The 20,956-nt window shown below is 37.6% G+C and overlaps 1 protein-coding gene across 8 annotated transcripts in view; it reads right to left on the bottom strand.

Annotated features, from left to right (window-relative positions):
- Nucleotides 1-20,956, bottom strand: part of TRIP12 (thyroid hormone receptor interactor 12) — a 77,331-nt gene that overhangs the window by 5,304 nt on the left and 51,071 nt on the right. For 6 of the 8 annotated variants that reach the window (XM_074547096.1, XM_074547102.1, XM_074547101.1 and 3 more), the window contains 25 exons: nucleotides 19,343-19,411; nucleotides 19,064-19,229; nucleotides 18,248-18,365; nucleotides 17,951-18,107; nucleotides 17,490-17,643; nucleotides 16,733-16,961; nucleotides 15,911-16,029; nucleotides 15,156-15,363; nucleotides 14,086-14,186; nucleotides 13,791-13,965; nucleotides 13,266-13,407; nucleotides 12,230-12,421; nucleotides 11,394-11,545; nucleotides 9,667-9,839; nucleotides 9,148-9,221; nucleotides 8,827-9,026; nucleotides 7,919-8,046; nucleotides 7,477-7,628; nucleotides 6,874-7,016; nucleotides 5,481-5,637; nucleotides 4,857-4,955; nucleotides 4,216-4,330; nucleotides 3,767-3,921; nucleotides 3,098-3,262; nucleotides 1,726-1,890 (listed from right to left, as the gene is read on the bottom strand). In XM_074547096.1, the coding sequence (XP_074403197.1) occupies nucleotides 1,726-1,890; nucleotides 3,098-3,262; nucleotides 3,767-3,921; nucleotides 4,216-4,330; nucleotides 4,857-4,955; nucleotides 5,481-5,637; nucleotides 6,874-7,016; nucleotides 7,477-7,628; nucleotides 7,919-8,046; nucleotides 8,827-9,026; nucleotides 9,148-9,221; nucleotides 9,667-9,839; nucleotides 11,394-11,545; nucleotides 12,230-12,421; nucleotides 13,266-13,407; nucleotides 13,791-13,965; nucleotides 14,086-14,186; nucleotides 15,156-15,363; nucleotides 15,911-16,029; nucleotides 16,733-16,961; nucleotides 17,490-17,643; nucleotides 17,951-18,107; nucleotides 18,248-18,365; nucleotides 19,064-19,229; nucleotides 19,343-19,411 (3,708 nt within the window). The remainder of the gene's footprint in view (nucleotides 1-1,725; nucleotides 1,891-3,097; nucleotides 3,263-3,766; nucleotides 3,922-4,215; nucleotides 4,331-4,856; nucleotides 4,956-5,480; nucleotides 5,638-6,873; nucleotides 7,017-7,476; nucleotides 7,629-7,918; nucleotides 8,047-8,826; nucleotides 9,027-9,147; nucleotides 9,222-9,666; nucleotides 9,840-11,393; nucleotides 11,546-12,229; nucleotides 12,422-13,265; nucleotides 13,408-13,790; nucleotides 13,966-14,085; nucleotides 14,187-15,155; nucleotides 15,364-15,910; nucleotides 16,030-16,732; nucleotides 16,962-17,489; nucleotides 17,644-17,950; nucleotides 18,108-18,247; nucleotides 18,366-19,063; nucleotides 19,230-19,342; nucleotides 19,412-20,956) is intronic. The other 2 variants (XM_074547103.1, XM_074547099.1) reach the window with 1 other exon arrangement.

Consider the following 20,956-nt stretch of genomic DNA (forward strand, 5'->3'; position numbering starts at 1 on the left):
TGTGGGAACTGTCCTTGGGGGGAAAACAGGGAGGTAGAGGGAAGAGTGACAGAAGAAGATGATGGCAGAAGAGGCATGAAAAGGAACATTAGGATATTCCAGCTTTATAAACTACTTTTCATGTTAATCCTCATACAAGATTTTAGTGAAAATGACATGTTCAAGAGCAGGGCAGCTGACCCACAGGATGCTATACAGGCCAGGTGAGCAATTAAAAACATTGTTTCTAAAATGCAATTCATCATACTTGTGATGGAGAGCAAACTAATTTTCTATCTGAAGTATTTTCTATTTCTTTCACATCAAGTCTATAAAGCTATAAATCCTTTAAGAAAATAAAAGTTCCAAAAATTTTTAGTAGGAGAAGAGAGTTTTCTGTTATCTCCTTTTCCTTTACAAAGACAGAAGCCTGCAGCAGGAAAACTACAGGACATCTGAGCCATGTGTAAGCCTTTCTCAGTGTATCAGATATCTGATACAAGTTACTTAGGGAAGAAAAAAAAACCACAACTGCAAACTATGGAAATTAGTCTAGAATGCTTGAATGTAACATTACTCAGTAAATGGAGTCTGCAAATTCTGTTTTGAAGAAACTGTGGAAGTTTGTATTGCTCCTCTGTTAGGTCTGCAAAGAGCTTTAAACCCAAATATATTTAATTCTGCAAGCGATTCTTGACTAGTAGAATTTACTTTTAACAAATAAACACATGAGAAGTGAATGGGTAACAATATGGAACTATAAGGTAAACAGAAACTGCTCAATATTCACTTGTAAGGATTACTGAACAGCTCTGCAAAATTTCTCAGCTGATAGGCAGGAATTTACATGATCCTTATTGAATTGTTTCTACCAAAACATCAGGTGTGTTTCTTATCAGTGCTACAAAACTTAACAGTCCTCAGAGTGAAACTGGCAGTACCCTAACCTGTCAGGAAATGCATTATTTAGCAACTGGAGTACAGTGATCCTCCCCCCTCCATCCCACTCACAATTTCATGTGGTAATACTGCATTCCTCTTGGCTTTCCTCATCTCTTTTCCGAGCTGTTTTTAACCAATTCCCTTTATCACTTCCTTCAACAGAAACAGCTTCCTACCTTAGTTCAGCAATATCAGCCTTCTGGTTTTCTATGTCCCTTTTGCCACAGGAATGGATCAATACACAGGTGTACTGTCAGTTTATTCTGTCAATATTTTGTTACTTTTCCTTGTTTATTCTTTTTAGGGTTTATGCTTTTTTCACATGTGTTTGGGGTTCTTTGGTTGACTGGTTCAGTTTTCCTTGGGATTTTTTTTGGTTTGGTTTTGGCTTCTTGGACAAAAAACTAATGCTTTATTTTTGACTCACAACTGTTGATGTTTTCATAAGACTGAGACCAAAAAAATCACACTACTAGTAGAGCAGTTCAAAGGCCACCGGATGCTAGATCACTACTGCTAAATAATTTACTAAAGCACTATTCCTAAAAAATTCATTATCATAACCACTTACAATGAATCCACTTAAAATACTTTTTCCCCAAAAAGCCAAACTTCTGATGACTTCATTACATACAAACCAGACTTCTTGTACTACACAATTTTCAAGTCAGGTGTAATTAGGTTCTAAAGTCCTACTGTAGTAACAAACCAGTATAGAAAAGTCATAAGTAGGAAATATATGGAAACAAACTACCTGGGAGCAAGAAAAAAGATAATTTTAATCATAAGTTTGCTTTTACATACTCTGAGATACTCCTCTAAATTGTGGATGGTGACCGGTGTATCTTTTCCCCCCTTTTTCAGCTCTATGTTGGGAAACCCAGGGAGTGTGAAGTCCAGCCCTAGATCTTCCACTGAGCAGCCATTCATAGTCAGAGCCTCCAATGCATACTGTAGACTTTCTTTGGTCTAAAAAATTGGAAGTGAAAACCAATGAGAACAATTAATTCAAATAAACTTATCCAAAAGTTATGACTTCTAGTTATAGTTATATTAGTCGAAGTTATAGCTTCGACTAATCAGACATTTCTGTAGAGCATGACCATTAAAACTGTTGCAGCTGTCCTTGCTCTCCTTCTGGAGTTTTCACACATAATAGTAAACCAAGAGGAACCAGATAAACAAGCTTAATGGACAAACTGGAAAGATCACAGGAGTACACTTTGTTCTAGCAATTTTAGAATTACTTACCATGCCAGAAGACAAACTAGCTAGAAAATACTACTGCAAGAAAAAGAAATGTGAAATATGCTACGGCTCAGGCTGTTTTTTCCTTAGAACTGTTAATGGCATTTATATTTGGCATGCATACTGACATTTTTCAGCTTTCACCCACCAGGTTTCAGGTTTTTCACATTCTTGGGAAATTAAAAGCCATGACCAAAGAGAGAAAGTGAGACAATGAAGTAAAGAGGAACAGAGACCCACAAACTTGGAATAGTTTCACTAGTAACAAACCAGACAGATATATTAAGACTATAAATTGGGTTATTACCTCCTGCCACCTATTAACATTGGATGCTAGAAAAACCATGTGTGCCAAAGATCTTTTACCACTAGTGCCAGAGTGAACTGTGGTATTTTCAGCTAAGAGTAAATATCCTTGAAAAATTAATCTATGTCTGAAGGAACCTGTATGCTCATGCATGATGGCAGTTCACCTCAGTTTTGCATACAGCTCTTCAGTGGGACAAAAAAAATCCTACATAAAAGGCACTTCTATGAAATATGAAATTTTGATTAAACCAACTAGTAAAAAAACTTTTGACACTTCAAGAAGCAAGGATAGATTTTTTTCCACCAATATTTGAATTGGTTAGTCTTTTTAAAGTGAACCAAAAAAAGTCAGGCAAACATGTGGCAGTTTTAGACATTTCTGGGACTGTGTTTAATGACACAGATGAATCCCATAATGAATTTCTCATGCTAGACTTTACAAAAAGACTTTCATAATTATTAGCCACTGATCGAACAACATTAAAACTACTGTGAGAACAAAGTAATTATCAGTATTACAATCAGTTTCAAGTCCTATGATACGTGCTGAATTACTGTTATTTCATAAAATCCAAACGAGTAAAGATGCACTCTTCCATTCTTAGGGTTATTTTCCCACCTGAGTTTTATCCTGTTCAAGTCTTTTCTTCTGTCTTACAATATCTTCAAGGTGATATATTGATTTGGCTACTACTGGATCAATACTGAACAAGTCATGCGATGTCAAGGAAGTTTCCTGTCGCAGCATCCACTTATAAAAAGGAAGTCCAAGGGGAAGATCCACCTGGAAAGCAAAGCACTGAACTGTTTAGCTTTGAATTGTCTTCCAAAAGTTCTTTTACTACTTTATCTCTTGACCAGATCTACAATACTATCTCATAGTTCTGGCACACACCAAAGCACCATGTCCTAGAGTGTGTTTGCCTCAGAAATTTACAGTTACAAAACCCAAGTGACTGCCTATTAAAGCTATCAGCAACTGGAGTAACAATGAGCCCAAAACATTCTTGAAAGACTGGAATGATTGCAACACTTAGCAGATAATGGTTTTTCCTTTCTACTCCATGGTCTCAAAAGCCACTGTAAAGATCTTCAACATGTAATTACCCTTTTCCCCCACAAAACTTCACTGCATGCTCATCGCCTCCCTGCCCTGCCTCACACCGCCCTTACTTCTGGAGCTGAAAGTAATAAATACCACGTAACTCTTAATGTTTTTATCCCTCAACAGTCAGAACCAGTATTTCTATGTGACCCCTTCAGAATAGATTTTCTATTCCATTCTCACCAGTCTGAAGTCCATGATTGCCTTGGCCATTAGTTTTCCCAGAAAGCGGAACTTCATTTTAACTTTTGCAATGTGAGCTGGCTTGGCTGTTCTACCAAAAGGAAGTGCAAAAAGGCCTTGAAGGTTATGAATGTACTTGGTACCTTCCTGGCTTCCTGTTGAGGAAGAAAGAAGGAAAAGAGTTCAGTATTTACTCTACTAGTTTCTTTCAAGATGCAAGTGGCATTCAGATAAGCTTAACCTAAGCTTCTCATAAAAAAAACAAAACAAAAAAAAACCCCACCAAACAAAACACACATAAAAACCCCAACAAAACTCACAAAGATCCACACACTATGATCAGCCACATTAGCTGACCACAAACTGAGATGTTCTTTACATAACTGAAGTCAACCTAAAATCAATTCAATATTACTCAATATTTATAGATTAGGTAGTAGAGCAATTACCTTTTGGATTGGCTAAAGTCACTTCTTCTCCCCTCCACAGGCCCAAGTCTGCTCTCTGTAGTTCCTGAGATACAAGTGCATAGAACTCTAGTGTAGGGCCTAGGCCTGTGCCAACCTTCAGGGGATGGAGGGTGAGGGGAGAGGAGGGGGAAGGAGACAGATAAGTCCATTAGGTCAGTTTGAATATAAAAACCTTTACTTAGTCTGAGATATAGAATACATTATTTGCTATAAAAAAAGACTACATGGCAAAAAGCATCTAGGGAACCTAACTACAGCAACATTCACAGCATGACAGACCTGGAAAGGCCACATATCAGAGGAAGTAACAGTGCAGTAAAAGCATTAATCACCTAATGCTCATATAGAGGAAACACACACAGCTGTTTGCTTAAATAATAGTTAGAAAAAAGATGAGTTCTGCTGACTACAACTGATTATGAAATTTAGATCAGAAAGAACTTCTCCTAGCAACTAAAAGTCACAACCAAGTGGATTAGGGATAATTAAAGGATAAAATTCTTTAGCACCAGCAACATGAAAGACAAAGGGTCTGACCAAGCCTTTTAAAAAAGCTGTAGCTATTTTGTATTAATCTTCAGTAAAAAGGGGATAAATTAGACTGCAGTGACATTACTTACCTCATTCTCATACTGGATTTCCAACATGGCTCTTGAACTGCCTAGATCCTGCATCACAGATTCTGCCTGTTTCAACAGCTCATCTCTGTTCACAGTGCGCTACAAATTAGAGAAGTTTTAATTTCATTATGGCCTTGAGTTCCAGCTCCCAAGGCAGCTACAACAGGTAAAAATCAGTTATGCACATTTTTCCACTCCATGCCAGTAAGTCCCAGCTTACTTTTATCATGTTATGACAGGTGATTTACCCTCCCCAAATACAAGGACAGTATTTTTGTTTATTAAGGGTCTAAATCTCATTACTTCAATTCTTCTGAGAATCAGGCAAAACAGAGGTCTACAAGCCAGTGTGTGGAAGTATCACTAATGCTGTCTGAAACTCTGTGTTCACTGCTGGAGTTTGGTTTCAGGAATTATGTCAGGGTGCCTCTCCTGCCCTCATGCGGCCGGCAGGGAGAAGACGCTGCGCCCTCTGCTGGGGGACTGCAGGAACAAACCCACCTCCCCTTCCCTACAGCACCAAAACATCAATTTCTACAAACAAGCCTTGCTCCCAATGATATTCTTATAAACAACACGAAAATAAGTAGATCCTTCCTTCCATTTTAAATAAGATGTACTTACTTTTTTCCTGTCCAGTCTTGGTGCCACTCTGCTATCCTGAGAATCTGACTGATTGATTTCTGGGTTAGTGTCCAGCAGCCTTTGCATGGCTCGATCACGATCAAAGGCCGTCACGTAAAACAGCATTTGGCGGGTGTCAAATGGAAAGAAAAATGGGCTGTGAAGAGCATTAGATTAGTCAGCTGTGCTCCAAGGAGCATCTCACACTAGCATTTGCTTTAAAACACAACAAATCTATTATGTCCTAAATGAGTGCTCTATTATACTCTCTGGTGAAAGCAGCCTCCAAAACACACTTTAGTTTTAGTTACAATGCTTAGGAGTAAAGTTTTGAGAAAAGCAATATATGAAGGAGACAAAAAAATTGAGAAACTTTTGACTCCTCTTGAAAAGTAACTCAAAATACTCGAATGCCTTGGCTGTGCAAAGTTTACATCAGAAAATAAAATTCCTTGTTCACTACTGCGCTACAATTAACAAATCCAACAGATCAAAGACTTAAGCTCCCATACTTGGCAGCAGAAAGACATGAGAACCTGCCTAGAACAGCACCACTATTCTACCTTCCACCACTTGCAAAAAATATTCTAAATAATCTGTGAAAGACTACCAGAGAAACTTCTTGTTTCAATTTATCACTTCCACTATTCTCAAAGGCATGTGTATGTTAACAGTTTGGTCCTCCATTGGCATTAAGTGGAAAGGCAGTTTTATTGAACAAATAATGCTACAGATATTTAAGAATATACATTCATGCTCATCATCTTATCTGGAACATTTATGAAGCAAGTTAGAGATCCTATTTTTTAAATGACAAGCCAAAGAGTTTCTCTGAGTATGTATTTCCACAGCCATCAACAATATTGCTGCAATTAACAGGCTTGAAAAACTCAAGAACGTCAACTCTAATTTCTCATTCTTTCAAGTGCAAGAACTTCACAGCTTGTACTCTGTATCAAGATACTACAAACTACTATGTATATAGCTTCATAAAAATTATTTTTACTCTTTTATCAGTATTGTTTATAAATGTATCTTCCTTTGTATCGTACTGAATGCACAAAGATAAATACAGTGATATGGTAAGAATGCTATTAAGCAGTGTAACAAGAGAAAAAATATCACCTGAATAATCAAAATTTCAGTAGAAAACCTTCACATTGCTCAGCAATACCTGTAAGAAGTGGTCCAAACTCTGCACATAGTCTACCTCCCAGAATAAGAGTTAAACTATGCAATATAGGTGCAAACATCGATGCCACTATGTAACTTGGCAATACTTCTGAGACTGCACTTTGCACTCTCAAGTCCTGTAAGGATGATGCACTGTGCTGCCCAGGCAAGGCTCCTACTTAACTGGAATTAGAGACAGCACACAACAAATCACTCATACCATGTTTTTCCAAGTTCTGTCAGCCAAGTCGGGATGTTTCCTGTCATAATTACCAAAGGATCCTGAAGCTGCCTGTTTGCTTTTGCTGTCAGTTTACTGTTGATAAACTCTGAGGTTGGAATTATCTCCTTGCAGACTGCATTCTGTGTTAAATAAAAGCAATGTATTTCTAGTTAGAGAAATGCTGAAATAAACAGCAAGTCTTCTTTAAAAAAGATGTTTAATGCCTCTAATTTGCTTAGCATGGAAAGTAAAAAAAGCTTTCACTGCCATTTTGTTCATCCAGAGTTTCAGACATGAAAGAAGGACTCAGTATGTTTACTACCAATCCCCTTTTCAGGGCCAGCGTTGGTCTTTGAACTTAAAGAAGGACAAAGCACGGATATTGTGTTCAAAACAGTATAAAGAAAATATGACTGACATTAAGAATTTACAGCCTTCATCTTCTCAGAAGTTAGACAAACATGTAGTGGAAGATGACAGTATTTGCATTATTCCGTCTTCCTGAGGAGCAGTGGAGAGGGGGGAAAGGTTATTTAAAATGTTACAGATAGTTCTGTCCTGAATCAAGTACCAAAGTAATTTAAAAAGCGCTCTACTCACATCATACAAGTAATACCAGTATCTGCTGATAGCATGTAAAACTCTCAAAAGAAGAATAACATCTAATGAGGGGTCTTCAAATGTTATATTTTCAGGTGGAGTAGATATGAGGTAAATTTCCAGTGGATTTAACACCGAAGGGCACACACCATCTAGCAGGAAAAAACAACATCTTAGCAAAATAATTCAATTAGAATTTTTCCCAAGATTTAATTATTAGGAGCCTAGGCAGTATTAGTCATGGCATTCACTTAACTGCAACAATTCAGTTAAACAACTCAATAAATAACTTACTTTTAGTTTTAATATACAGCTAAACACATATCCTTACTATTTTTATACTATGTCTGCTTTAAAAGAAACACTATAGTGGCAGTAAACATTGTGAAAGTTCTGAGAGGACTGACAGGAAATCTAACCTATAGCAAGGCACCACACTCACCATGCCACAATTCATCATGTTTTTTAGAATTCCTAGGGGAGGTTTTTGTGGGAGCAGTTTGTGCTCTTCCTCTTTTACCCCCAACACAGTCCTTATTACCATCTTCATCCTCTCGCACAGGTTTGTACCTAAAAAGCAAACAAAAGTTAAAAATATGTTTTGAAATGCTAAATTACAGGGAAACAAAAGCACTTTTAAAGGTGTTAGTTCTCAGCTTTCCAGAACTTTCTTTGCATGACAGTTAAAAGCAGAAAGACAAGAATGCTGTACTGAAATATGATCCAGCCTCTGAAACAAAGTATTTTACAGGGGAGAAAAAACAGGGACCCTTCAGCTCTATGAACTGCAAGGAGAGCAGGGGAATGTATCAACAAAACCCCAAAGTGACTGAGGTTAGAGAGTTACAATTAGGTTAAGTTTTGGCATTTTTTGGTTGTTGTTTTATGGGTTTTTATTTGCTTTTTTCTTTTGCACATTTAAATGTTAAAAAGAATATTAATATCTTCAGCACAGTCACATGTCAATGTTTCTTGCAAAGTATGGCCACAGAATACATTCATTTTCACAGCAATCAACTGGGAAAATTAGCATGAAGTCAACCATTAGTTGCACACTGCACATTCTCTGCTGTTTGTGGTTAGTTATCTAACACTAAGAATGGTTCCTCCCCATCTAGCAGGTATCATTTAGAATTCCCCATTTCTTGTTCACCAGCTTTACTCAGAAAGAATATCAGGAGCTATCAATGAATTATTCCTAAGTTTTAACTATCTCAAGCACATCAGGAAATGCAAAGCTCCACATTTTTCAAAGAGATAAAAAAGAAGACAGCTATATTCCAAATTTCTTGACGTACATACATTTATTAAACTGGAGAAGTTATTCGTGGGTTTCTCTAGGCAACTTACCAAATGGTGTGTGTTTTTGTCCAAATCCCAGCTCTCCCCAGTGGGTTACTTTCATCATCTGTAGACTCCCTCTCTTCCTCAGCTTGCAAACTGTACTGCCTGACTGCCTGGTACACAGTCATATTGTATGGCAGCAAGTGATCTCCAATGTAAAACTGCAATCTATGTCTCACATTCCCTGAATTTAAGAATTGAGCAGCCTGAACAAAAAAAAAAAAAAAAAAAAAAAAACACAACAACCATACAAGTGAGGAAACTTGTTGCATAGCTTTTCTTTAAGGCCCTCCTCACCCTCCCCGTACTCCCAGAACAAAAGCTTACCAAAGATTCATCTATTTCTTCATCTGATCCATCATCATCACTATCTTCATCATCTTCTCTAACTCTTCCATAGCCTGAGGCAAGAGAGAAGACATCCTCATTTGCTGTTATTCATTAAAAGGTAACAATGCTTTCTTTAGTACTCTGTCTGTTACAACTACTAAAACTTTTAAAACAGTTCCAAAATGTATCAGTTAAAAACAGTAAGATTCAGAACTGTTAAAACAAACTTCAGTAGCAACAGCTGGCATGAAAACTGCCAAGCTACAGCCAGTGTGACAGTAAGACAGTAATACTTCTGTTAGTATCTTGACTGAACTGTTTACCACAGGAAACAGTTTGTCCCAGAAAAGGAAGATTCTCTACAGCTTTAATCTCCTCCCATGTGAGCAAGGTTATCTTCATAGGTACCTTCCATTTGTCTTCAGCACAATCCTCAGAGGTTTTTACAGACTCTACACTGACAGCAGGAACTATTCCAAAAAGGAAAATGCAAATGACTGTGTAATAAATAAATACCTCTAACTACAAGGTATCTTTCAATGGCTTGTACCAAAGCCAGAGGATCAATCTTCACAGGTCCACCTTTCCACTGTTTCACATTAGCACAGTCTGGATGTCTTTGCAGTTGGCATTTTAATTGATGTGTATTGAAGAACTTTAAAGCTTGGGATCCTCTGTTAAGAGAAAAACTCAAAATAATTTGTGAAAAAAGTTGCTACACAAAGAATCTAATAACCACAATTGCATTAAAAACGCAATAAAATAGGCTTACACATGCATTTACAATTTCACTTGTTCAGAGTATTATTTGTCAGACTGCTTCTCTAAAAATAAGCTAACATGGTTTGGATAAAACATTTTTAAAACATTTTCTTCTACAAGAACACCAGAATCCAAGTTGGACAAAATCTGGAAGAGAGGTTCTATGAATTAAGAGAAAGCCCAGCCTGAGGTCTGATTACAAGATGGCCTAAACTGACCATCTCTGAAATCTGAAGCAGTTCAGTGGTCAGCTGATGGCACAGGAGATTTAGAGCTGTGCTTATGTGCAGGGCAACAAGGATCAGAAACAGGCATGGAAAATGCAGTTATTCATTTAAATAGATTTTTTTCCTATAAGGACCCAAAGAGAAAACCTGAAAGTTCCTCTGTTTTTTCCCTTGCCAAGAATAGTTTATATATACATTCCACCTCACCAAACTACCAATACTCAAGCTAGCTGGTTTATACAACAAGCCTCTTATCTTGGGCTGCTTCTATTTCCAGGTGCTAGCAAAAGACTACCAAAACTTAATGCTTCAAAATCCTCACTGACATAATCCACAGTAAAACTTGCAGTCAAACAATGCTGCAGCCCTCTGGCTTCTTGTGTTTCATTTTCTATCAAAAAGAAGAGCAGGATTTTGCTTCTATGATTAGCAGCTTTATAATTTTGGTTGTTATCCCACTTTTTACCAAAATAATATACATAAGGAGGCATTCTGAGATTACAGAGCACATACTATTTGCAAAAGCCAGTATAGAGACACTAATTTCTTCTAATAAGAAATCTGTGTACTGCATTAATTTCCACTGATTTTAAGTTTCACAAAAAAAGTACTGAATTTTAATGTTAGATTAATGCTATAGTGTGAGGTATAGAAAAGAAATTGTAGAAACAGGTCTTTATTCACTCAGATTTGTTACTTAAAACACAACTACTAAGCTGGATTCCAAATTTATTCTGTATCTTACGACTAAGGGTAGGCCTATAGCTATTTTAAACTCTATTCACAGCCAAGACTTATCACTTAATCCACTACCATCCTAGAGAACAGAACCTACATGAATCATGAAGTTGAGCACTGTAATACACTCTCTGCAGTTTAATTACTCTGCTGAAAAGCATCAGTGTCCAAGCAATAAATTGTTTCTTTCCAGCATTTGTTACTTGGGGACAAGGAAGACATTTGGATATTTAAAGGGTAAATTTAGAGATTGCATTTAAACTTTCTCTCTCGCCCCCAGTTTAAGTGAGACAAGTTTCAAGATGGTAAGCAAACATTTAGCAAAATATTCCATCTTCCACTGACTAAAAAAAACCCAACTGTGTCACTGCTTCTGTTTTTAACAAGGTCAGAAGTTTCCACTACTTCCTCTTGTAACTGCACATCTACTTGTACTCGTCCTTTTAGTGTTGCTTGAAACAAGTTTTAGAAAACCAAAGCTTCCAACAAAACTGTTACCTGAGCATTAATCCTTACCTGCTCCCTGTTCCATTTCCACTAGGGAAGTCATGCACTTTCACAGGAAACTGTTCCATCTGACTGAGGCAGTTGTTCATTTTATGGACTAATGCCAACAAAGGTGCGTTTTCTAATGGCTCTAATCTTCCAAGGGGCTCTTCTCCAGGAAGCTGAAATACAGTCCAGTCTTTAGTTACCTGCTCGAATGAAAACATCCTAAACAGTTTATACCATTAATTAAGAATCCTTGCTTTCACTGAAAGTAGCAGCAGTATCAGGATGAGTAAATGACACAAGTTTATCAAAGACCTGTTTCAAAGAATGTACTTTTCTCTTCTGGTTTCAACTGAATAGCGCAACAGATTTTAAGCATTCACCCTTAACCATGAAAAACAAGCTTTTTAGAAGTTTTAGTTATCTGCTTTTCTCTCTTCCACTTCAAATTTCTTCCTTTAAAAACAGAACACTAGTATCTTGGCAGTATTTAGTATCTTGCAGTATTTAGTCCTAAGTGACAACATTACTATCCAAATGCTTTGCATATCAACTTCTTAGAAGACACAAACAACTTTTAAGTTGTTTAAAACTCAAGACAATTGGCCATTTTGGCATTTTTTCCACTGCTGCGTAGAACTTTCTGTAATTACAGGTTGTTCAAAAAAGTTCATGACCTATAAAGACAGTGAACAATGTGAAAGTTATAGTGTTATACAATTTATACATAAAAAACCATTCTTTCTGTATTCCACCTTTAAGAGAAGGTCCACACAAAACCTCTCAGATGGTTTTGTGAGAACGAAAGTTTGAGAGAAAGACATCTAAGAATGCCAAAAAAAAAAAAGAACAAAACTTACTGGAGAAGAAAAAAATACATGAAGAAATCTTTTCAATCTGATATCCCTGCTAACAGCATCTTTTTCACTTTTAGATGTCAAATAGAGCAGCAGTTGTTTAACAAACCCACTATGCTGGATTTCAAATGAGGAGACGTCAGATTCCGAGACAATGCTACGGATTTCTACAAGGCACTCTGTTCCACCATCCACCTGAAAAATATGAGGAATGTTTTACTACCCAGGTATTACAGACTTAAGAAATGCTGGCTTTCTTTTCACTGCATGGAACAGCTCTAAAGGGTGGGGGGAAAAAAGGAAAGTCTGGAATGTACAGTAAGTCAATACAAGCAGCAATGCAGGACAAATAATCTGAGGATAAACATGTCTCTGTTCAAGGCGAGACATTACTGGCAACATCTACATTTTCTCTACTTTAAGAGAAATACAAGGTGCCATTTCCATCTTATGCAAGGTAAAGATAAGCTCCAAACAGGGGTGCTTTCTGTTTGGGGAAAAAAAGCCACTAACAGAAGCCTAACAACTCAGACTGCTGCAAGCTTTACATGACATCTGTGTGGGAGAGAGGAGGTGGGAAAGTTTCATATTTTAACAATTGCTCAGATCAAAGCACAAAACACAGCTCAGCTCTTGTGCTGTTTAGAAGTTACATGTTTGGACCACCTATCAAGGACCACAACTGTCTGAAAAGTAAGGCTGAAGTTCTTGACATGCAACCACATTTACCTCAATATGCATTTCTTCTATAATTTTAACAAAATGCTGCTTCCTTCTCCTTTTCCCCCCAGTCTCAAAGTTCATACTACAACCAGTACTGTTCTTTAAGAGTAAAGTTAATCCCTGACACTTAACTGCAGAACTTTTGAATGTGAAATGCCATGCAAATGACACATTGCTAGGATGGGTCTTTTATCATAAAGTGGTGTGTGTCAGAGCATACACACTCATTCTAAAAAATTACTCCAAGTCCTAATGACTCATAAGTCAAGGCAAGAAATTGCTGCCCCTCATTCTAAGTCAGTTTGCCACTTCTAACCTGGAGGTTGAGTTGTTCAGTTGCAGTGCAAAGTCTCTGTAGTACATTTAGTGCAGGATTGCTTCCATCCATGTTTTCAGAACTAAAGTAATGTTCTACAAATTTATGGGCTTGCTCCTTGATCCAGCCCTTAATTTTTTCTCTGTAAAGAAGCACACAAAAGGCATTTAGCCACACTTAGCATCTGCATACATCAATATTACAAGTAAATACAGCCTGAGTATAATTTTCTCCATGTTAAACAGCAGTCACAGAAAACCCTTTGCTTTCACTCCAACATCATCAAGTACTTTTCTCTACATTCTCTACTTTCTTACATTGTTTTTCTCAGTTCTCCAATTTTTCCCCACCATACAACTTTAAACTATTCAGATGTTATTCTCTCTACCTTAATTTCTTGATTCTTTTCCCAGAAATTTTTTAACTGTGGTTAAGCTCCAACTTCTTTGTAGGTGCTACCCTAATCACCTGATCATAGTCAACATCATGTTACAAGTACTGTGGTATTTTGTTGTGTGTGTGTACCTGTTATTGGAAATGGTATCCTTGGAAGCAGCCCTTGCAAGACCACTTACTCCTGCTGTTCGTGCTGGTTCAATATTATTACTGTTGGACTGTGTGCTTAATCTTCCCCATGTTTTAGGATTCAAACTTGCCAAGAAAGATGATTTAGGAGACTGCGTAGTTGTAGGGCTTTTAGCTGGAGGAAATAAACACAAAACTTAAGAGAATCAAGAGGTTTATGACAGCTAACTCTTTCTGCAGTTTATAAGCTTACTTTAAAAGGAGATAAGAGTATCGTATGTTCAGAATTATTTACCTTGATTGTCTACTTTGTCATCATCTCTTGGAGGGGAGTATTTTGGTCTCCTTGGCCCTCGTTTTGGCAGTCTTTTTCTCTTTAGAACATCACTCAGTCGTCTGTCCAAATTTAAAAATAAAGTTACTTTTTTCCATCCACAAACACATACACCCCTCTCTCAGTTTAAGATGCATCTGCCAACTACTTCCTTGAGAGGTAAAGAACAGGTTCCATCCCATAACAAGGATATTCACTAACTCCATCCAGTAAGAAAGAGTTTGGCTGGCTGCCATCTCTATTATGAGCAGCCAAATAGTCAGAACTGACACTAAATGGCATTTTTTTCATGATTTTCATGCTTTAATTTGTATAACCATTTCTTTGTCCATTCATTTGAATACACTTAAAATGAAAAAAAAATTCCACAAATCTCTACCAAATAAAGACCAACCAACATTGGATATTTGACATGCCTCCCCTACAAAAGCACAGAAAACACTTCTCAAACAATTTGTGGCATTTCTACTCATCAATCACTACATTTCACAAGTTCACATACTTCAATTCTTGTTTGAAGTGACAAATATTTGACCTTTAAAATAAGAGCAAACTAGTAATTTATTCCTACACTGTATTTTAATTCTACAAGTGTTCAAAATTATTGCCTTTCAACAAAACTTAAGGACAATTTATTTTTTCTCCGGTCTCCAGCAGAAAGGAACCATGCTCCATAGCTCTGAAAGAATCCCTGTCCTCAACATTAGATGTGAGACTACAAGCTGTTGCTCTTGACAGTCTCCTACACCAGAAAATTATTTAATATAATTATGACCTAACTATCAGGTCACTGCTTTTTTTCCTCTTTTAAACATTTAATATAAAATGTATCAAAACTACCCATTGAAAAATTCAACATCAGTCCAATTTAGTTCTTTTGAGGAAAATACCACAGTGAAATGCAGATGACAATGTGGGCAGCCCATGTTACCCCAGACATTTTTTTACAAAAATAAGGTAAGAAAAACCCAACACCCCACAAGAAAGCACCAAAGGCAGAATTCAGATTACGCTTCAGGAAGTGCACCTACCCCTGTGGGCTCAGATCCAAGGAATCCTCCCGGCTGTGCTGCAGGCTGGGAGAGCCCAGATCTGCAGCTGCATTGCTGGCAGCAGTGGCTGTCCCAGTACTTATGGTTGTAGTGGTTCCCAGCGTTCCTGACCCATTGGTGCATACTTTTGGGGGGCTTGTTAGCAAAGCCTCAGACTCTGCCAAGTTTTTCACTTGGTGCATCACCCCTTAGAGAAAGAAGAGATCTTTGTTTGGTGGGTTGGTCTGGGCTAGGGGGAGAGGAGGGGTGGGGTAGAGATGTGGTGGCAGGAACAAGGGTGTTTGAAAATGTAGAACTGAATGCTACTTGAACCTCTGCTTTGAATATGGCAGTATTTGCTCACCCCACCCATCAATACCGAGCTTTAAAAGCAGTTCAATCTTTTCTTCAAAAAGTTAACCTACATAGTTTAAAAATAAAAAATCAGAGCAGTATGAACAGTAGCTAAAGAAACCCCAAGTGCAAAGACAAGTACAAAGACTTCTTCAGCCTAAGTGAGTTCACCAGTATCCAGTAGGCCTGTACAAACTTGCTTCAGACTCTGAAAACACAAGCTTGTTTCCTCCAGAGTCTGGGCCAGCTCCTCCCTAGTAGTATACAGACATCTTGCACAGGTCTGCCTTTATCACTCAAGAACAATATTCAACTTTTACAGCTTGGGAAAAGTGGGCACTAAATTTTTAAAATACTACATAAAGAGGTGAAGAGGAAAAAAAAAAGAAACCACAATTTACCTTCTCTTCTGAAGTAAACACTAAAAATGTCAGGTAACTTTTGCATTAAAATCTCTGCCATCTGCAGGGCTCCAACTACTATCTTAAGGTCTTGACTCGACAGCATGGAGGCAATATGACTAAAACAGATAATTTATTAGAATTAGGTTTGTGGGGTTTTGGCTGAGTTTTTATTTTTAAATCAAGTCAGTTCATCTTGCATACACAGCACTGGAGACTGAAAGCAAACAAATTTCACAATGCTTTTATAAAAGCTATCAATAAAAAGACTGAAACAGCTCTCTTCCTACCTATACCACTTTTACCAAGTTTTAACATAGCATAAAGGAGAGACCCTTTTTTAAACATGTTCTGGAACTCAGTACTGTCTCTGAAAAACTATTTGATTTATTTTCCAGCTGCATCCTCAGATCCCCAACTTTACCTGTAACATGTAGGAGAGGTTTCATAAATAAAACTTACCAGTTGAATGCTATTAGTGTCTGTTACTGTTCACACTGTATTACCTCAAAGTTATCTTGCTCTCAGAATTTCATAAGCAAGTCTTAGAAATCAAAAAACCAATACAGGAAATATTTGACACTCCTAGTACACACAGCCAGAGGCCACCCAAGTTTCCAGTAAGAATGTCTAGCATTGGCAACTACTGTAAAATCTATGATGCAAAAAAAATCCTACAGAGCTGGCAGCCTCAGCTTTTGAAAAATAAGTAACACTTTTAAAGTATCATTTTCCCCTGAAAAAGATGATTCAAAAAAAGTAATATAAAGTTTGAGCTGTAAGCTCAAAACTAGTTTCATCTGCAGCACTTCAAGAACCCACCTTGAAACAGCATGGTTTTTCAGCACATCCTTCAGAAGTTCAGCATCAGCAAAATAAATTATCCTAAGAATTGCTCTAAGGCACTTGTGTCTAACAGCAGGTCCAGCTGAAGAACTATATACTTCATAAAGAACACCAAACAGTGTTTTGATAAAGGATTTTGCCAGTTCTGGGTCCTCTTTCATTAACTGTGCTCGAGCATCATCCTTCTTCAATTCCGAATGTCCACCTGTGAGAAAGTGCACAACAAATCACTGGACAGACCTTTGCATCTCTGCTCTGATGATTACTTTCTTTTGTTAAAACTGATTCAGTTCAGCTCTCAAATTGAGAAAATTCAAGAACCAGAAGTCAAAGTGAGTAAGAAGGTACAAAACTTCCCCTTTCAAGGAGTTTAATATTTTTTTTCTTCAGTTTTCTTATGTATTTCTGTATAACAGTAAGAAGCCCTCACAGTCTTCCTTAAATAAAAGAGCTGTAAGAACAGAACTGTTTCAGAAATCCCAAGCCAGGAAAACCCCCAGCTCCCTCTCAGTTTGATACTTTTTCAGGTTCCAGAAGGAGCTTACATGTTAAAAAGTACACATGTCAATAGTATAAGCTTTGTTATGAAATTTTCTACATTCATGTAGATCAGAATAGTTTGATATTCCACAGAAGCCATAAGAAATTTATTCATTAAGAAGTAAATGGCTGCACAACCCAGCATGTATTAGCCACAGCTAGAGAGCCCAGGTGTTTGCTGAGCTGTACTTACTAGTGTTTGTACTGGCTAAAGGGTTTGGTTTTCGCTGAATGGCACGAGCTGTTCCAGTATCCTCATTTATTTGCTGCATAGAGTTAAAATCAATAGTATAGACACGCCCAAGCGTAGACAGGCTTATCTCATCCTCACCAACCTGATGAGCTGCCTAAAATCAAGGAAGAATATGAAGTTAAGAAACCCCTAATAAACAGAAAACTATATGAAAGGTGAGGAGAGGGGTAACAGAGTAGGAAAAACAGTGACAGAAATTCAATAAGAACAGCAAATAAGTGATTTGGTATGGCTGAACACCAAAATAGTGCAATATTACAACAGGATGTTTGAGGAAACTTGTGTTTCTTACTCAGAAAGATCAGGAGTGGAATTTTTAAAGACAGAGAAAGCACTCAATTCCTTATACAACTACACGCAGATGTGAAAAGCATCACCACACAAAAGTGTGGAATTCCTACCTCTATTATTCGACTATCAATCCTGTTATAGGGATGCCAGAGACCCCTGTCATCTCGCCATTGCCATATTGCACCATCTGTATTTTGTGCATTTCCTTTCTTTAGCATAGTATCAACAGCAAAGATCCCCTCTTTTGGCAGGCAAGGCATCAGTTCACTGTAAAGAACATTAAAACAGTATTTTACTAGAAGTATACAATCAAGTCCATCTAAGCTGAAAACTGTTTGCCTTATTTTAGTCAAGTTAAGGATTTTAACATACCAACCACACCCAAAACCTAGCACTGCAAGACTTACCAGATAAGAGAAGTAAGTTCATAAAGTTCTTGAGGACTTCGTGGAACAAGGTCAATTTGTTCTTGACAACTCCCATTGGAGGCTCCACAAAGGAGGAAGTGAAGCGTTTCTGCAATATCTATAAAAAATTATTATTCGTGAGACTGCCTGCATCAGATATGGATTCCATTTTCTGTTGGACACTACACAAAAGAGGTATTTACTGCCCAAAGCAAACAGAGAGTGGACTATAGGACAAAAGTGTTTCTTTGAACACTAAGAAATGTGCTTGTTCTCAGGTCTGGAGTTAGTGGCTTTTTTGGGTTTGTTTCTTTCCTTTAAGGGACAACTAAGGGAGAAATACCACTCAATATACAGGACACAGAAGAAAACAAGGAAAGATACAGGGCAGATGAAGGGGTCAGTCAAAATTTGTGAGATGGAAAAAAGAAAAAAAGTGACAACTAAGACAGCTCTATAGCAATTATTTTGTCAATATTTTCCCCTAGAAGAAGTACTTAAAGCACATCGTTCCTCCACATGGTCACAACTAAGAAAAGAATTATTTAGCTTGTATTGGAATGAGAATAGCCTGTGCAGCCAATACAGACTCAAAATTAAGTGAGCACTGCAGTGGCAACAGCTAGGAAAAAGGATAAAAACCCCTCTGGATAAAAGCTTTCAACAAAATTTAAACAACTTTTTATCCCAGGGGAAACATAGTAAGAGAGAAAAACTGAAAGAACAATATTTATATAACCAAGTGCATAGAGGTCCACACTGACTGTAAGCATTCAAATGAACAGGCCCTCTAGAACATGGAAAGTAAGAACTCACTTTGCTTCATAAGCTGGACTGCAAGTGTGGGGCAGTTGGAGCACATCAGGGAGAACATGCGCACCACCATGATGAACATTCCTGAGCTCAGGATAGGAGGTGTCACGACCAGGAGCTGCTGGATATTTGTCAACAAGTCCTTGGAAGCAACCTGCTGCAGCAAGTTCTTCAAGGAGGGAACAACAAAATGGGAAACATTAGTCCTTGAAAGGTGAGCCCTCAAGAGAAACAGGGTGGGTGGAGAAGAAAGCAGAAGTGCACCCCCATCCATTCCCTTACCTCTTCATGCTGGAAGTTGTCCACTAGCCGTGCAAAACACAGACAAGTGCTTTCAACAGACTTTTTGTCCTGTTATAAGAAAGTTTTGTTTAAATTGAAATATTTTAACTTGCATTAGAACATGCTGCCATTTTGAGGCATTCATAAAATTTCTCCAAAAGGGCCAGTCTGATCACATTTTACACAACATTACAGCTCTCACTTTTAAACTCACTGACAATCTTAACTGACCTCCTGATACAGTTGTGCTTCCTACATATTCCCTGGGAAACAGCCCCCCCTCTTCCAACACAAATACCTTTAGGGACCTTTAGAGATTAATAAATTGATCTCTAAAGAGTCCTTCTGGATTCTGAAAGGAAGAAACAATAGGGAAAAACTGAAGTAACAGGAGTTATAGATAATAAGCAGGAGTGAACACTACTATTCTACAGACTACATGAAGCCTGATTTTGCTATTATGCAGCACGTACAACACAGCAAATTCAAAGACACAAGTAAAGACTGCCTTGAAAACAGGTCTGGTTAAAAGTTCAATGAAATGCTCAAAAAAGTTCACCTGAACATAATAAAACACTAACTGTAAGGGTAGCTGAGCACTGCAAGAGGTTAGCCTGAGAGATTAAGTCACCATCCTTGGAGATACTTAAAAACGGGGAAAAAAACCCTCATCTGGACATGCTCCTGGCAATCTGCTCTAGCTCAGCTTGCAGGGGAACTAGGACTAGGTAACAGGGCTCTCTTCCAACCTCAACTATTTTGTTAAGAGCTAATGCAAGATTCTTTTCCAGAAAATTTCCACTTCAAAATTTCTTGAAATCTTACTTTGGTGGTTTGTAGCTTCTCTTCAGAGATCAGGATCAGTACTTGTCCCTACTACTGGTGAGAATGATGCTTCCTGTTTCTAGAGTACAACCTAAAGCTGTCATTTGGCTTCTTAGAAGCTGCCTCAAAGATTCAAGCAGTCTTTCAGCAAGATGATGTAGGCAAAATTAAGAACAGCATAAGAATACATAAAACCATTACCTGGAAGCTTCCAATTATTTGCATTTGTTAACAAACAAAATATTTCTCCTTTTTCATCTTTTTAACAGGGATCTGCCAACCAAGCAGATCTCCAAAAATCTCTTTTGGAGCAGCAGTTATTGTAGGTGCTCATTTATAAACACAGCAGCACTGCATGATAGGTAGCCCTTAGGAGCCCCTTGATTTTAGAATCATCACTTCAAACTACTGTACAAAAGCAGGAACTTGTTAAAAATGCCATAAAATCCCCCAGAAAGTTAAAGCACAAAAAACCCACAAAAACTGAAACAGAGGGTGTTCTGATTTAAAGTGGGAGAGAACCTTGTAACTCATCTGTTAAGAAAAAATAAAACCAGTAATGCTACTGGACTTCCTCTTACTGATATCCTTGTTCTTACAAGGACTACAAAACCATTACTCATGCTTTGAGTTATAGTATCTTATTTGCCTTGTTTTATAAAATGTCACAGTTACAGAACCACAGAAGGTCCATATGTACATTGGTATATCAGAACCTGACAGTATAGAAACGTGAACTCAATTATCACCTTGCAAAGGCAAATAATACACAGCAAAGAAACAGGTATC

Source organism: Zonotrichia albicollis, chromosome 9, assembly GCF_047830755.1.
Source record: "Zonotrichia albicollis isolate bZonAlb1 chromosome 9, bZonAlb1.hap1, whole genome shotgun sequence".
Lineage (NCBI taxonomy): Eukaryota > Metazoa > Chordata > Aves > Passeriformes > Passerellidae > Zonotrichia > Zonotrichia albicollis.